The 17,212-nt window shown below is 55.4% G+C and overlaps 2 protein-coding genes across 2 annotated transcripts; both read right to left on the bottom strand.

Moving 5' to 3' along the window:
- Positions 1-804: 804 nt before the first annotated feature.
- CDEST_14065 (Putative C2 domain, EF-hand domain, EF-hand domain pair, EF-Hand 1, calcium-binding protein) lies at positions 805-6,550 on the bottom strand. The gene is made up of 6 exons (XM_062930221.1): positions 5,776-6,550; positions 4,861-5,716; positions 4,694-4,738; positions 2,433-4,635; positions 1,625-2,376; positions 805-1,568 (listed from the first exon to the last, which is right to left on the bottom strand). Exons 2-6 carry the CDS (start codon positions 5,023-5,025, stop codon positions 1,359-1,361), a joined length of 3,375 nt encoding a protein of 1,124 aa, XP_062786272.1. The 5' UTR covers positions 5,026-5,716; positions 5,776-6,550; the 3' UTR covers positions 805-1,358.
- Positions 6,551-12,655: 6,105 nt separating this feature from the next.
- CDEST_14064 (Putative leucine-rich repeat domain superfamily) lies at positions 12,656-16,224 on the bottom strand (the record flags this gene model as incomplete). Its single annotated transcript, XM_062930220.1, has 2 exons — positions 12,656-14,048; positions 14,099-16,224. 2 exons carry the CDS (start codon positions 16,222-16,224, stop codon positions 12,656-12,658), a joined length of 3,519 nt encoding a protein of 1,172 aa, XP_062786271.1.
- Between the last annotated feature and the right edge of the window lie 988 nt (positions 16,225-17,212).

Below are 17,212 nucleotides of genomic sequence, written 5' to 3'. Positions count from 1 at the left end.
GTGCTGCCGACCTACCTTTGTTCGGGGGAAGGAAGGATGGGGGGGGGGGGAGAGATGAGGGAGACATGTTTGGTCCCATGAAATGTGGTTGGAACACCCGGCCTCTCCCGTCCCCCAATAACAACAGACCTCACTCAATCTGTGAGAAACCGATTCCTGACGGAGAGACTCGTCAGACGAATGGTGGTCGCAAAACCTGCTGCTCAACCGGCCCGCGTCCTCCTCCACCTGCACCACCTTCCCCGTCCACACCCCCTTTCCTTTCCTTTCCTCTTCGCCCTCATCTCACCCGCCCACCGCCCAACCCAGCATCCCCACGCCGGCAAACGGCAAACAGCTTCACCATAGAAAACACAACCGGGCATACTCCCTGAACCATCGTTCTTTCGTGACCGCGACAAAAGAATCAATTAAACCCCCTGCCCGCCCTTTTTTTTTGGGGGGGGGGGGGGGGGGGGGGGTTATATAATCCCAACCCGCTTCAGTTACCAATTATAGCAGACCCCTCCCCTTCTCGCCCACCCACCGACCCTCCTTCCAACTGTGTAGAGCTCCATGCCATACATAATCTTTACCCCTCCCTTTGACTCGTACCTGTTCCAGACGCCTAGAAAAGAAGTGCAAGAAAGAGATGCCATCGTGTTCGTGCTCGCACTTCTGAATCATATCTACATCGTCGCCCTTGCAATAATTGGCCTGGCCATCGTAAACGTGGCAATCCCTGTGCCTCAAACCCGCCATGTCGTCGCCATCGGATTCTCTTACCTAACCAGCCGCGAGGAGAGGAATAAGCCCGCGCAAAGAGCTTCGCTGCAGAAATTCCTTCCCCTTTCGACCAGGGGGCACCAGTTGATTGGACGGCATACATCACATCTCGCATCGCAAAGTCCAGATACTCTATACCCTGTTACCAAAAAACTGACATGTTGCTGCCATTCATTCAAATGGAGTGACCGTATTGCTGGTCCTCACGTCCCACTAAGGAAGGCTCTCCCCGTACCCTGTTCCTCGCTCTACCGTTTTCTGTACTTCTTTTACATGTTGCCTCTTGTATGCTCCGGCGATGCAGGCACTCGCATCTCGTTCCTTTTGTGCTTGCTATGCTACTGTCGCATCTGTTGATTCCCATGTGCCTGTTGAGAGCCACCATCGTTGTGTCGTCGATAAAAAGAGAAGAAAACCCTTCGCGGCTAATGCATAGGGTGGGAAAGCACTGAAACACACACTCCCCCAAACACCGGTTTTGTTGTCTACCTGCAACCCATCCTTCTATCCCGTCTTCAAAGTGTGCGCGGACTCGGAACGGTACTGTGCGCATGGCGCCGTAAACGCTCACGCGCCACGTCAAGGTGCCGGCTCTACATGGCCGATGCGGCGTGCGTGCCGAGGTCTGCGCTGGTATTGGGGGTCTCCTCGCCGCTTGACGATTCCTCTCCGCCGATGCTGCCGCCGATTCGGCGCTTGGCGTCCTTTTTCTCGGCGTCTGTCACGTCCTTCGCGTCTTTGCGCATGTCGGGGGCCCATTGTGGCAGGTCGGGTGCGTGTCCAACAGACATACCGGCACGAACCTACTCAAGTTAGTGATGGGGGGAAATTTCGGCCTTTGTATTTTCTCAAAACTTACCAGAGTCTCAAGAGCTCCGTTTGAGTTGTCGACCAAGTCGTCATCAAACCTCATCTTGCCCGGCTCGAACAACAGCACAATAGTGCTGCCACCGAACTTGAAGTACCCAAGCTCGTCGGCACGGCTGACCTGGGCGCCTTCCTGAGCAGTGATGACCGTGCTGCCGACCATCATGGCGCCGACACAGATGACCATGACACGACCGTGCACGGGGCTGTCGATAGGGCAGATTACTCTGACGTTCTCGCCATAGACGTCGAGCGCCGAACGGATGGCCATGGGGTTGACCGTGTAATATTCTCCCGCGATCGTCTTCGGCTTGTCCATAATACCGTCCACGGGAATGTGGAAGCGGTGGTAGTCTTGCGGCGCCAGGCGGAAAATGCCGAGAGCTCCATTCTCAAAGCGCTTCACATCGTCAGGGTAAGCGTCCCCGAGCAGGCGCTTGACAGAGAACTCGCGACCCTTGATCCAGACCTTGGTCGCCTGGCTGACGCTGTTGAATACAACGCTGCGGCAGTCGGCCGGCGAGACGACAACGTCGGGGCGGTCGGGGGCAGAGCATGGTCGTGCCTCGGGCTTCAGAGCTCGGTAGAAGAACTCGTTGAAGTTCTTGAACTCCTCCATTGGCAAGAGCACCTCGGACATGTCGAGGCGATGGAACTCAATGAACTTGGGGATCTCTGCCTTGGATGCCGGGTCGTCGAATTTCTTACCCTGCTTGATGCTCATGCTCTTGAGCATCTTACGGACTGCAAGTGCATGTCAGTCACCCACGTCAGATACAAGAGAGCGGTGCGGTACTTACTCCTCTTGGTCTCCATATTGCTTGACTTCAGTCCCTTGTACAAAAGACGGATGCCGAGTCTCACGTAGACGCTCATCTTCTCCTCGTTGATCTGACCGGTGATCCGGTCCTGGACTAGGATGTTGGCCGAGTTGGCACCAAGCTTGTATCCACCATAAGAGATCTTGGTGATGACCTTGGAGTACCACTTTCGCTGAGCCTGGCTGGCGGTCACAAAACCACCCATGACGAGGTTGTTGACTTGTCGCCAGTCCTGGCTCGCACACGTGGCAATATGGGTGATGATATCGGTGTCCTTGCGCTTGTTCAAACGCGGTTGGTGGCAAATGGGGCATTCCCTGATCTCAACCACATGCTCCTCACCGGAGCGATCCTCTGCCAGGTCATCCCGGTCGAGCAAGTCACCCTCTTCCCCGGGTGTGCTGAGCTCCGGAACATTGAGAGTGCCGTCGGAAGAGCTCGACGCCTCTGTTGACAGACCACTCGGCCCGTTGCCGTTGCCCTGGCCAGAGAGCAAGTGCTTCACCTTGTCGGCGTCCGGCAACATGTTCTTCATCTTCTCTCCGACGGTGAGCTGTGGCCGGCTCTTGGCCTCCAACTGGTCCTCTAGGCAAATTACCGCCTCGTCGAACGTCAGATCTGACATGTCCTCACCCTGCACCCTATGAGGGAACCGCTGGAAGAAGCTGTCAATGGTCGACTCATGCAGCGTTGATCCCAAGGTATCCAGCATTGTGGTCAGTTCAATCTTGCTGATGCGCCCACTCTCGTCGGTGTCGTACTGCTTGAGCATAGATCTCCAAAACTGCTGGCGAAGAGCCGGGTAAGGCACGTATTTGGCGCGGATGTAAAGCACCGGGTTATGTTTGTCCTCCCACTTCTTGGCATCTTTCATTTTCAAGGCCACGCTGTAGTCGTTGAAGTCCGTATCTTCAGCTTCCAATTCGGCAGTCTGGGCGCCAGCTCCGGCCAGAGCTTGCTCGGGAGATAAAAACTCGGGGTTCAGGGTCGAGCCCTGGACGGCAGGCGTCGAAGTCATCGTCCCACTCGGCGATGCCGTCGTTGTAGAAGCGCTGCTGGCGTTCTTGGACAAGCCGGGGCGAATTTTGGTGAGACTCTGAGAAGAAGATGTGCGGGACATAGCAAGCTTCTTGAAACGGCGCTGCTGCGGCTGCACGTACTCGTGAGGTTCGGGAACGTCGTACAGACCAGTTTCGGGGTTCGCCTTAGGGGCCTTCTCGATGAGCTCCCTGATGGGCAGGGTGCAGTCGGCAATGAAGTCGTTGCCAGAGTATTTGTCATGATCCATTACGGTAAAGGAGAACGAATACGTTTGCTCGTGTCCCTGGACCTGGAAGATCATCTTCTCGTTGAAGACGGGGTTCAGGTTGTGCCGCACTCGTTTCGTTCGGTACGTCTTCTTGCCGAGGGACGCGACGACGAAGGGGTCCATGTCGAACGTCGTTCGGGTTGAGTTGGGTTCGGGAGGCAGATCTGTGATGTTCAAGACCTCGAGATAAATGATGCCCACAACATCGCTTCCACTGTTATTGAATTCGTATGTCTGATCTCTCTTCTTCTTCTTCAGCCCCTTGATTCTCAGACGGCGTCTGCGCTTCTCGGCGACTTCAGGCTTGCTGGGATCCTCGTCTTCAGGGGTATCGTCTTCGATGTCGAGATCGTCATCGTCTTCCTCATCCTGATCGGCGTCGGTCTGGTTGCGCGACAACGGAGGCGAGGGGGTGGCTCCGCTGCGCACCCTCAAGTTCTGAACTGGCTGAATGAGAGGCGTCATGGTGGGCGTTATTTGTCTCGAGCCTGCGGGGAGCTGGCTGACGAGGGCATAGAACTTCTCGAAGATTTGCTCGCGCGTAGCGGCCGTGTTGGACTGATCGAAGAGTGTAAATTGCAGCATGACCTCGCCAGATACGACGCTCGTCTTCTTGCCAGGTCTCTTGCTCCTCAAGGGGTACCATTTCGGACTCTGCTCGGTCTGCTCGTCGGCAAAAATCTCCTCGAGAGCGAGGTCGAACTCGCCGAGGTAATCCTTGCCAAAGCGGTCCTTGTCCCAGCATATCACATCGAGGAGGAGGCATTGGGTTGTGTTAACGGGGAGTTCTTCGATGACGTTCCATTCGGGATTGAGCGTCTTTGGCACTTCGTGGGTGGTGACCTTGGCGTCGCCGAGGGTCAAAACAAGGTACTGAAGGCGCTCACGTTAGACAATCGATGCGAAACAGGGGATTATTGGATTGCTGTACCGGGTCGGAGGTGCCACTTCTGTCTTTGGCGGCAAGGTTTCGAGCCTGGAATGCACTCAACCGTCAGCAATCGCACGCTGGGCAACAAGAGAGCGTGCCATGAACTGGCGCGCAGGGAAGCGGGCGTTGCGGAGTTTAGCTGGGAGGGGAGGGTAAATGTGGCATACCTTCATAACGACGACCTTCAAGGTCAAGCCATTGTCCTTGGGGCTCAGGTCTCCCATCTTGCTGTTTGTGCTGCTGCCGGTGCTGTTGTTTCTTGTCGGACTGCTACTGCGGCTGTTGCGGAGGGAAGAGCTCGACTTAAGTCGTCCAGGGATGATGCGGACCATGGTGGACGGCGGGTCGGGGAGTGGCCCCTGAAAAGAGTTGCGGCAAGCCAAGAAGAGGGTTTGGGACGTAGCAACCGACGTGTGGAACGGAGATTACAGGCCAGACACCAAGCTGACGGGCAGGCCGACCAGAATGGGGGGCGGAGTGACGTATCAATTGAAATGCGGAGCGCTGGGAGGGGGAGGGGGAGGATGGATCCCTTTGGTAGGTAGCGTCAGGTAGGTACGGATAGGTAGGTAGGTTGCGGAACTTTAGATATGAGTCTCCAGCGGATATCCAATTGTCATGGTCCGCCTAGCAATGCTCGGTACGACTTGCTTGGCCGGCCTTGGGTCGGCTCACGCTTCAAGGCGACCTTCACCTAGCACACCTCGGTTCGTTGGGCAAATAGTGGTGTTGCTGTTCGCTGAAGCGAGCTGCCCTGTCGTTGGCGGCGGTGCCCCTGGGCGTCGTGATGGTGGTGGAGTGCGGCAAGGAAACAGGCGCGCGCGCTCCAGGCTGGAGGTAGCGCAGCTGCAGGACACGACAGGGTCTCGCCAGGTAGCGCTCACTCGTTGGTTTGCTGGATGCTGATCCGCGTTTCTGAGCGATTGTGACGCTTCTATTCCGTCTGCTCGATTTGGCCTCGCTTGCCAACTTGCGATGAGAACCTAGAGGTCGAAGAGGAGCGGAGGAGAAAGCTGTGTGGTTGTATGTACGCAATGCCGGATGATTTGGACGCTGTCTGACAGAAGCACTCGTAACAATAGCTGTCGGATATCGTTGGGGTGGCCCAAGATGGCGTGGTCGGGCAGGGTCCTCGCTTGTTGCGTCGACTCGCGATCGGTGGGAGACGGACGAATTCGGGGGGGCCCGTGAGGTCGGACCTTGTATGAGCACGAAACCGTCAACGACGCTGAGAGGTCGAGATGTCAATGTCGGGCTTCCAAGTTATCGTGCAGGGAGAGGTTCGAGTTAGAAAACAGGAGAGGAGAGAAATGGGAAATGGGAAGCAAGCGAATACGGGGAGGGATGAGGCGGTGGGAGAGACGAAGCCCCTTGGAACCGATTGTCTAAATGATAATCAAAAGAGGCCCAGGGTCAAGAATGGGAGGTGATGTGAAGAAATGTACGGATTAATTATGTGGCTTCTGGTGCACATCAGCTTGGCGCCACCGCCAGGTGCAAGCTGGCACGAAGGAGCAAACTAGGGAGGATCAGGCCGAGCAGGTAGGAAGGCAGAGGGAGCCTGAGAGGTAGGGACGTTGGCCAAGACACTCCTATGAGCAGAGCAGATCGACGAAAAGGACACGACGAAGAAGAAAAGGAGCGCAGAGTGAGTGACGGAGGCGGCAGGTCGGTCGTGTTGTTGGTGATGAGCCCCGATGCAGATGCAGGTGCAGCAGGTAGATGGAAGATCAGATGGGCAACGTAGGAGCAGCAGCACGGTAGATACGTCGGACAGGAAAAGAAGTGGCAGAGACGCGGTACCTCGGTTTGGAATGTTAGAGACGCGGTATTCGGTGTTCTCGTTTCTAATGTTCTCCGCGCGTGAAGCAAATCCGTCTGGAAAAATAACTCGGGTCGAAAGGGGTGTGCGTGTGGTGTAGTAATACCTGTTGACTTGGTGTGGGTTTGGTGGTCCGGCAAGGTACCGACCGTCCAGTTTCGTCGTACGGATGTGTCCCGGCGAATTCGTCCTAAATACAACCGGTGGCCGTTGACTACGGTACCTGGGTAGGTTGTTATTCAAGGCCTGCCGGTGCGCGGGTGCTTCGGCTCGTCGCCGCCCCCTTAGCTCAAGAGGTGAAATGGCGGCCGCTGTTTGGGGGATGGTGCGGTGGGTTCCCTCGAAATGTTTGGCCTGGTGTGTGAAGCGAAGAAGCCGGACAGGGAACAGAGGTGGAGGTGGAGTTAAGCTGAGGTGAAGTGAAGATGAAGCTCGAACCGAAGCATGAAACGGCCAGAAGCAGAGAACAGTAGAGTGTGTCGTTTTCCTCTTCAGCAAGTTCAACTCGAGAGAGCTGATAGCATCCACGCGAGAAGGGGGAGATTTAAGAGTGCTCGCCCACCGCTTCCGCATTCCATACCGCCTTCTCTGTTTTAGTATTGTTCGATTTTACTCGCTCCCTTTTCTCTTCGTTCTTCTTGTTTCCCGCACCGTGTCCCTACCATATACGATCTCTCCCAATCGAGCAGCGGTTTGGCATTGGCATGGCATTAGCATTGGCATGGCCGATGGGAGATATTGCCCGGGATGTATGTTGTACAGAGCACACTACCAGATCCATCCATGTATCTCTCCATGTCCAGAAGGGGGACAGGTACTTGATTCGATCAAGCCCCTGAAATTATGGAACAGCACTGCGTCGTCCGTCTCCACGGATTAGGTAGCGACGATTGAGGGTGCTGCGCGTCGTGCTCCTTCCCTTCCTCCTCGACCTCGACCGACACTTGTGCCTTGTACAACGCCAAACTGCTCGGCCCCCACGTTGCAGGAGGGCACGAATACTTTGCACGGCCGGCTCAACAACGTAAGGTAAGTGAGGTAGTGAGAGAAGGCGCAAGCGGGTTTGGTTTTGGTATGGTTTTTTGCTTTTGTTGTGCGTCTTGCTTCTCAGCTGCATTGACATTGACTCCTTCCACCGCCTCTTTTCCACAGCTCTCCGTCTCTCGTCTTCCATCATTCCTCTACCGGGTATCTATCTACTTAGATAGGTAGGCATTTGCTCGTCATTCGATGCCCTCAGCCGTGCGTCGGCAGTCTTTGTGCCGCCATACACCATGCACATCTCTTTTCACTCACTACTCATCACTCACCTATCCTGCCTCGGACTTGGAGAACATTCCGTCGTGACACACATGGGTACCTTGGCTCCCGTCCCTAGCCATCACTGCGCATCTTATTTGTTCCATCCTATCAGACCGTTTCCATATTCTTCATTCTTCTATCTGTCTTCTTTTTCCAGCCCGACCCGCAACACCCTCCCTCTCCTGAGCCCTGTCGTTCTCGCGCTCGTTCCCGTACCCAGTCTCTCAGCTGCTTCCATGTTGGTACTGTATGGCTAGCTTTTCCCGTCTCCTCGACATTATATCGCGCATCACGAAGGACCTCCTTAGTCGAGTTAGTCGGCCCGTCTCAGCCAGTCCTCATAGGACAACAATCTATACAGCCGCAGGACAAATCCTCTGATCCAAACCCAGCTCCTCACCATAGGTAGCCCATGGTGCCAAAGATTCTGCGTTAGTACGGACCGTTCGGCTCTCTGCTAAGTAGACGCTGCGATCCACATGTCCTCAACTGGCACCGACATCCAGATAGGCCCACGCCAATGTCCCCCCTCCCAACCCCCAACCCATGCATGCCTGTCTCAATCTCCTTCCCCTCAAAATCTGAGCTGGAGGTCCCTTTGGGATTTTGGACAAGCCCGTCGGTATCCAGTTCGTTCGTCTAGTGCACGCCAAAGACCCGGCATCGCCGCTCTCTGCCTTACAGAGTAGAGCGAGATGGGTATCCCAGGTATCGGGTTCGACACCACGTATCCCCCACCATCTCCTCACTCTCTCCCCTCCCTCTCCATGAATCCAGCCGGCTGCAACTGCATCTGCAGCGCCGCACAACAAAGTGTGGTCCATAAAATGCTGCAGGCGATTTCCCCATCCTCCCTGCCGCGTTTCCGTCCTCTTCTGGATTCTGTTCTGCCCTGTCCGTACCACTGAGGGCGACAGGGGGCCGGGCTCGAGTCGGCAGACGTGGGAGGGCATAGGTATTGGCACGAGGGGCAAGACTGGCGGCTCTGATAGCCATCTCCCTTCTTTACCCATGGTCCTGGATGCAATGCATCGGAGGCTCTCTCCGCCAAGGCCTTGTCCTGCACAAGGAGCTGCTCCCAAGCCTGCGTCCAAGAGTCTTGGTCGATCACTGTCCGGGCAAACACAGCGAAGGGCCGAGGGAAGCGGCTCGTGCCATCTGAACCTCAGCTCAGCCCGGGGCGCAAGGTTTGTCGGGGACGGATGAACCGCCAACCGCCCCCCCCCCCCCCCCCCCAACCTTGGCGGGCGGGCCTCGTCATCAGCATCATAATCAGCATCATTACACCCTCCATCCTTGCCCGGCTCTGGTTTGCACCCGCCATGTGAGGTGCAGCAGCCACAACAGGAACAAGCTCGTATGCACAAGAACTGGCTTTCCCAATTCCGTCTTGAGTCCTTTTGCGCTACTCTACTCTGTATTTCGCAAGGTTTGCCCGGGCGCGTTGCCACCACTTGCTGGAGCTTTGCCGTCTGCTGGTAGTTCAAGGTTGGCGACCACTCCAGCAAACGGAGATACCTAATCAAGAGTCTTCCATTGGCACACTACCTAGGCACAGGACGGATACTCTGTACAGAGGACGGATACGTCCTTCGTATCTTTGGCGACCCAGCAGTCTGAGGGAGCTAAAAATTGCACCGCGCTAGAACTTGGATGGCAAACGAGGCGGGGCACGGGCCGTCGTTGACGCCCCCGCGATCCAAGCTTCGCATCGCCAGCTTGCACCTAATATTACCTTCTTGGTGTCCGTATGCACCAACAGTACCCGTACTGTACTGTGCATAACAAATATACTACGATTTACCATTATTCAATCCAACCCAGCCGACGCTGATGTCCACGTCGACTCAATCAATGAGCGACTGCCAAACGAAACGAGACAGCCCAACAGCTATGATCGCCAGCCCATACTACCGAGGATCGTCTGTTTCTGTAATGCCATTTGCCCCCAACCTGTCCCTCAGTCGTCAGTATGACCTTTCCCGCGACCCTTGATTTGTCCAATTTGCCCTTGGCCAACAACCCGGGCAACAAAAGCCGCTCGATGATTACGTATCCACTCACTTTCTCGGCTCCAGATCCAAAGCAATCAAGCCAAGCGTTTCTCGAGGCCTCCGGCAAAGAAAAGAAACAGACGACACACGACACACATCGCGCCCCATTCCGCCCGTCTCCAAGACTCTCAGCCATGCCGTCCAGCGTCACAGCCCACCCGCCCACTGTCACCTAGGGCCCTCGGTGGCTGACATTCCAGTCCGCGCCCCAGTCATGACGCAGGTCCACCACGTTGCCACGACTTTTGCTATACTACGTTTGCCCTCGAGGATCTTGTCATTCAGCGATGGCAGGGCCAAGCCTCAAGCTTCGGCCGCCGCCTTGGAAGCTACTGGTCGCTCCCGAGCGCCCCGACACACACTACGTTGGATTTGGGTTTACTCCAACACGGTGCATGCCGTGGAGCATCCATCCACTTATTGGCATCCCATCTCATCCGAAGCCTACTGGCGTTGCTGCCATGCACTTGCTGTGCATCGACATGGGATCAGTGATCCAATCTCCGTCTAGTCATGTCTGATGTCGCTTCTCCTGTTTTCGTAACTGACAAGAAGCAGATGAGATCGAGTTCAGGCTGCCTTGGTCTTTTGTTGCGACTTGGAGGCGTTACGTCTCGGCATCCGTTCGAGTGAGTCCGCACGGCAACTTTGGACCGATCATGACGTGTTGAGCATCAATTTTCAAGCCTGTGTGCGGTTTCTCGGCACGAACGAGTCACGTCTCTTGTAATGAAAGACGCGGTCTTTACCATGGACGTCGTCAATATATGTAGCACAGACCCTCAAACTCCTACGGCGACTTTTTCATGAGACCATGTTCGGCTAGTCGGGAGGGCTTCTTGTCATGCCACACATTCAGGGCCCACCGATTTGGCTGATGGTGGCCTTGGATACTGAGGACCCGTGTCGTCCGTACTACCAGTCCCTAGGCTTGAGTTGTCCTTGGCGTCGGTGAGATGAAGTCTTCATCCGAGTTATGATGCAAGATGACCGTCAATACGTCGTTATTCGTATCCCGCTGGATCGTCGGCATCGGATGGAAAGAACATACATGTAGGACAGCAAATGCTACAACCCTATGTAAGATCTGGGGAGACTGGGGGTGGTTACCCCTTATCGCGGGGCACGTTGCGGCCTCCAACTCATGAATATCATTTTTCCTCTCTTCCTCGTAAAACGCGGCAGAAGTTGGGCAGAAGTGTCGGAGAGACATGCCCTATTTTTTCTTAACTGTTCCAATAACGCACTGGTTCATGTTACACGTCCATCGACCACCATCATGAGTTGTGAGGAAGGGCTCGGTCCGTCGTCGTCAATTTTACCTGCTTTTTGGTTTTCGAGATTGCCCTCGGCCAACACCTTCACCTCGCACTTTCAGGCCTCTCTTTGAGGAACGCCGCACACTTCCTCGGACGACCACAGCTTCACCTCGTTATCCCAGACAAACTGACGCCTACTCAGCCTGCGTCATCCGAACTCATATCTACGTATTCGCAAACTGCTCGGGGCCCGTCGGAGACATCGCGCTGCAGAAATTGCCTTGTGAGGGACACCGCACTGGATGTCAGGGGCCTGGGGATCATGCTACGTCGGTGTTCCCGACGATGTTCCCCTCTTCTCTCTCTCTCTCTCCCCGAGACCTGAACTGAACATGCTGCACTTGAGGGCTTTGCTGACCACAACATTAATGGTGGAACCAGTAGCAACGAGACGTAGGTAGCCTCCGAGACAGTAAGATGACAACCCCTTCCCCTGAGGTCGGAATCGTTCGGCCAGGAGGCACCCGTCCCCGCCTTCGACACCAGACTCGCCACCACCGTGTTGCCGAAGAAACCGCACATGCGCGCACATGTGTGTGCCAAACGTGGGTTCGATCATCAAACTCGGGCAGGTTGTTGACGAGAGCTGTGATGGAATAGGGACAAAAGTCCTCGCCCCCCGTCATCCTCACAGGCAGAGGCCGATGGACGAGTTCCTGGAGCCTCTCATGTAGTATGTGGATTCTCATACAAGATCCTTTCACAGCTCTCACCCCGGGACTTCCATTAGCGGCCTCTACCAAGACGGCCGATGACGCGTCGACCAACCGCAGCTTCTCTCAAGAATGGGAGCTCAGGGAAGTGCAAGACTTAGAGGGGTCCGAGGTGGTCCTGTCATGGGCACAACCTACCGTAGCCAGAAAATTGACCTATTCTTGCACGGAGGCTGGGACTTACCGGACTACGAAATCTAGTTCCCAACGTCAGTTGTAAGTCTCGGTCAAGCTCTCCAATCATTGATTGCTGTCTTGAGGTTCTGAGACGAAGCCTCAGAACCCAAGAACATTGCAATACCAAGCAAAAAGAACGCTTCGGCACGTCAAACCCGGCGGCCTCCCCGCCCCAGAGGGGGCGAGAACATGGGGATCATTGCTGTAAGCTAGTGTTATACAGTAATACAGGAAATACCAGTAGCGACTGTATTCCGTCTCGGAACCATCCATTCCGATCCTCCTCCTCCTCCTCCTGTTCTGTGGCTTTTCTGCTGCGGTCTCGATCAATTAGACCTGCCCTACGCTCTCATCGGAAATAATGACCATGGTCGAATCTGGGTGTCCCGGAATATCCCCCGAAGCAAAGAGTAGAATGAAATAGATGTAAATGATGGGCTCCCTTCTCGCGACGCCTGTGCTTGCTTCCTGCCGTTTGAAAGATTCCCGGTCCAACGTTTTCTGTTGAGCAGATTACGTATACAAAAAACGGTTGTTGTGCCGCCGACTTGTTTAAGTTGGACGGAGCGCCGTCCTCAATCCTCAATAGCATCCTCATCGGCTGCCTTGACACCGTTGGCCATGCCGGCCTTGACGTTGCCTCTGGCCTTCTCCTGACTTTCGACGAATCGGTCCCAGTGGCTGGGGTCGAGCGCACGGAGTCCTTCGCGAATTTGATCCCGGTCCTCGTTAAAGACGCGCATGATGCCCTTCTCCTCAACCTTTCGGATCAATTCAGGGTCATCGATCTCTTCAATCATCTGGTGGAGCATGGCCGTGTGCTTCGGGTCGAGGCCAACCTCAAGCACGCCGCCAAGCAGCCCGTAGTATTCGGGCTTAATAATGCCAGAGCGGATCTTGTGACCAGCCCTGTGTATTCTACCCTCCTCCTCGGCGAGAGCCTTGGACGTATGAGACAACGTGGAGTTGGTGCGCGGCAGACCAGGACGGACCGAAAAGGCAGTCTCATCTTCGGGATCGGACGGGATACTGTGGTGATCAGGATCTTCTGTTGATGACAACGAGGTCCCGAGCTGATCGCTCTGGCTAGGAAGGGTAGTCTCGGATGCTTCGTCGGTAGACACACGAGTGTCGGGGAACTCATCCTCGAAGCGCTTGATGATGTTGGCAAGGGTGGCATCGAGGAACATCAACTTGCGCAGATTGTGCTCATCCTCCTCAGGGTTGACTCTGGCCTTGGACAATGCAGGCTGCAACCGCAGGCGAATCTTGCGCGCACTGGCGAGCAGGTGCTTCGACATGTCCTTGGCCTTTCCTGGAGGAAGCTTCGGCTTCGGGCCGGCAGGCACCGAGACACCATCTTCGAAGTCTCTGATGAACTCGCCCGATTGCCTTCTTGATTCGTCGCCTCTGTTCTTGAGACAACAGGTGAGAGCCTTGACAACGCCTGTGCCACCGATAACATAGTCGTCATCCGGAGCAGATTCGTTGTCCGAGTCGTCGCGGAGTACGTCGTGGCCGACAAGATGGGCGAGCACATCGGGGTAAGGTGGGATGGGACCACCTGGCAATGAGTCCTGAGACTCTGCCAGGACTGTCGAAATAACCGAGCTGATGTCGCCGATTGGGAAGCGTTCCATGTTCCTCAAACAGTAAGCCACCACCTGCTTGGCCAGAGCCTTGACAATCTCCCCCGAGTTGTCGCTGGGGACATCAATGTCGACACACACAATTGTCTTGGAAACACGCGTGGCAGCCAGGAAAGAGGCGTATAAGGCGCAAGCCTCTTCCTGAGCTTCCTCTGTCTTGGCATCTGCAAGCTTGACGAGCTCTGGGTTCTCAAGGAAGCTAATGTGTGCAAGCATCTTCGCTTCGGGAAGAATCTCAGCCAGTGCAATCGCTTGCTCTGAGGTCATGGCGACATCGGCCAGATGAACACGCCGCAAGCCTTCCAGCTTTGGCAAATACCTAGAGATTGTTAGCTTAGGATATCCACACAAAAGATCAGTGCTACTAACTTGCGCAGAAGACCAATCGCGCTGGGATCCGACTTGCACAGATCCTGGTTATGAGAAAGGTCGATGAAGCGGAAGTCTTTAAGTTGCGCAAGTGCAGGGAAGATCTTGCAGAGGGAGCCTGGCTTCAAGTTGCACTCAGCCAGACTCAGTGCCCACAAAGAATCCTTTGCTGAGATTGCATTGGCAATGATGTCGGTATGATCCCGAATATCATTGCCACCCAGGTCTAGGCCTTCGCATCCACTTTGTGAAAGATACTTTGCAACATGCTGGAGACCCTGTTCGTCAATGTTGTTATGGGCGAGACCCAGTCGTTTAATGCCACACTGAACAATGCCGTCGATGATTACGCCAAGGTCATCCGAGGTCAGGTTGGTTTCACCAAGATTGAGTAATTCCAGCGCTGGGCCACCCAGTCGTTCGCCTATGGCCTTCGAGAACAACGTCGCGTTGGGGTTTTGAGGTCGCTCTTCGTTAGAAGAATGTCGCAACAAGTGATGAGTGTGTCCGCTTTGTGCCGGCTGGGATGGGCGAGGGAATGGAACAGTGGAAACGTCGAGAAATTTGAGCGTGCGGCAGAGGTAGATGAAAAGACAAATGTGCCTCCAGCCTTCAGGTCCAAGCTTGTTGTTTTTGAGAACGAGGCGTTCGACAAACCCTCCTTGCATAGTAAGACCGTCAGGTTGAGTGCTCTTCTTCCTTTTGGACTCAGGTTTCTTGGCAGCCAGAAGGCCGGCGAGTATCACCCTCAAGCCCTCATCTGTGAGACCGCAGTTCTCCAGGATAACTTCTTTAACGGGGACGACGGCCAGATAATCGCCTAGCGTCACCAGGTCGGCCAACTGCATCCAATAGCCCGTCAAATCCAGTTTCTGCACCATGCCGATGTCGGAGGAGCAGTTGGTCGGGCTGCTCAGCTGCTCAGTGATCTTTTTTAGGATGGGCGTTTCTCTCAGCTGGCAACAACGGCGGTATATCCTAACTGGGTTTGTGGTAGGAGATGCTGTTGTCTTTGGTGTCGCGGCCGGGGTGCCTTCGCTGGAAGAGTCGCTGTCGTCCATGTGGATTTCCATGGGGATCGTACCGTTAGCCTCGGCCTGCTTCCTCTTCTTCTCCTTCCTAGCTTTCCTCTCCTCCTCGCTTTTCTTCTTCTTCTCCTTCTTCTTGGTGTCCTTGTCCTTGTCGGTGGAAGCATTTGCGTCTTTTGCGTCATCGTCCTTCTTTGCCTTGCCGGAGTCCACCCCTTCCCCTTCCCCTTCGGGTTCTCTTGGCACGGGCTCTCCGGTTGTATGGATGACACCATCGCGCTCCTTTTGCTCTTCAAGACACTTAGGGTTCTTAAGGGCCTCGCCCTCCCCTTTCTCCGTCATTCTCCTCGTTTTCGACTTCTCGAGCGGCTTCTTGACGGTCATGTCTGTGTCAACATATTTGGGCATCGGCGCAATCTCGACGTCGACGCTAAATGCGACCCTCCGCAGCTTCGCCTGGTGCAAGTCTGAGATCTGACAACGTTCGCGGTTGCGGTCGACGTTCAGGATCTTTCTTTCTACCAGACCATGGGTTCCTCTCGTGCCTTGGCCTAAGACTCCGCCCGACGTGGACAACCGGCGAAAGACCCCGAGAAAGCCGGCCTGGCCGCGCCCGGGAGGCGCCGGTGTGTATGGCTGATCACCGTCGTTTTTGGCAGCGTGAGGGAGTACAGCGTTTTTGGCGGGAGTCACCTTCGGAGGGACCGGACCTGGGTCTTTTGGGGGCGTGCCCTGGGGCTGCTGGTTTGCCTGGGCGTTGTTGCCGTTGGGCGAGGAAGAGAACTTTGATGAGATGTTGGAAAACCAAGAGTTGCGACGCGATGGCGGAGTGCCGTTTGGGCCGGGTTTCTCGTTGGAAGCACTTCTTCCAAGGGGAGGTCGTGACACGGGTATTGGTTTCGTTCCTTCTGTGGCGGCCTTCCCGGGGACTGTTGCGCCATTGGCGCTGCCGTTTGCGTTGCCATTGCCATTGCCATTGCCATTGCCAACAGGCTGGCCGGTGGTCGGAGAGGCAGGGGGCGCCGGTGACTCCCTCGGGGCAGAGTTCGAGGATCGTCGTGTGGGGATTGCTTTTGGCGGCCTGTCTGTGATGCGCATTTTGAATTAGTAAGTGGGAAAAGGCCTAGATGATGAGATAGAGACAACATAGGCGAAAAGGAGGGAAGGAGGAAGCAAGAGGGAGGGGAATGACGGGCTCTTGGATATATCCACAAGCAAAGAGGCCCAGAGATCCGGTCGGCAGTGGCAAGCGCTCGTAGGGCGATTTGCCAGTTGCTTGCTTATCTGGGCCGACTTGGCTTGGGATGCGGGTGCAGGTCGGCGGTAGGCGAGAGCAGACGTGACTGGCGACTGGGCGACTGGGGGCGCGGGATGGGTACAGCCAACTAACTGCCCTGGAAAATGAGGTCAGATGGGACGTTTTTGCGTACCTTTGGGTGAGCCGCCGTGGGTCATCCAGCTAACATCTACTCCATGAACTTGCTCCATAATGACTGTCGCAAAGCTACCGAAAAGGAGTAGAAACACACAGAGACCAAAAGCAACGGGCCGCGACGGGCCAAGAGAGACCGGTCGTCAAAAAATCGTCCTTGACAAGTGAGGAGTAATAAAGGCGAGCAATAAAAAAGCTGCTTGGCGGAGGAAGAAGAGGTGGTGGAGGATGTGGTTGTTGGTGGTTGGCCTTTTTTTGGCGCAAAGGGAATGGAAATGTTGCGCGCCTAGGCCCGACAGAAGAAGGGCGACTTTTTGGTTTGCTTTGATTTCTAAAAAGGACGGCGCGCGGGAGGTGGAGGTGTACTTTGTTAATGCATCGCCCCGGTCTTCTCTGCCTCTTTGCCTTGGGACACCACCTTGATTCCGTTCGGGGCGTCGACCGGACTGCGGACAAGGAGCGGGCAGCTTGCTTATTCGATCCGTTGGTCAGATATCAGGTGTGGGAGGGGAGAAGGGAGGAGGAGGAGCAGTTGGGGGTGGTGGCAGGTGGCAGGTGGCAGGTTGTAGGTTGTAGGGACCAAGTAGAGATGAGGATGGAAATACTCTGTACCTCAGGTCTGGACCGGATGGGCGAGGAGAAGGAAGGGCAGGA

The sequence above is a fragment of the Colletotrichum destructivum genome, chromosome 9 (assembly GCF_034447905.1).
Source record: "Colletotrichum destructivum chromosome 9, complete sequence".
Taxonomy (NCBI): domain Eukaryota; kingdom Fungi; phylum Ascomycota; class Sordariomycetes; order Glomerellales; family Glomerellaceae; genus Colletotrichum; species Colletotrichum destructivum.
Note: the sequence above shows the minus strand (reverse complement) of the source record. Positions and strands in the feature narration are given on the sequence as shown.

Bases quoted from the DNA above. Each gene is read 5' to 3' on its own strand.
- CDEST_14065 (XM_062930221.1), bottom strand. From the start codon at position 5,025: ATGGTCCGCATCATCCCTGGACGACTTAAGTCGAGCTCTTCCCTCCGC. The intron at 4,739-4,860 runs GTATGCCACATT...AGTGCATTCCAG, and splicing joins TGAAGGTCGTCGTTATGAAG to GCTCGAAACCTTGCCGCCAA. The intron at 4,636-4,693 runs GTACAGCAATCC...GAGCGCCTTCAG, and splicing joins GAAGTGGCACCTCCGACCCG to TACCTTGTTTTGACCCTCGG.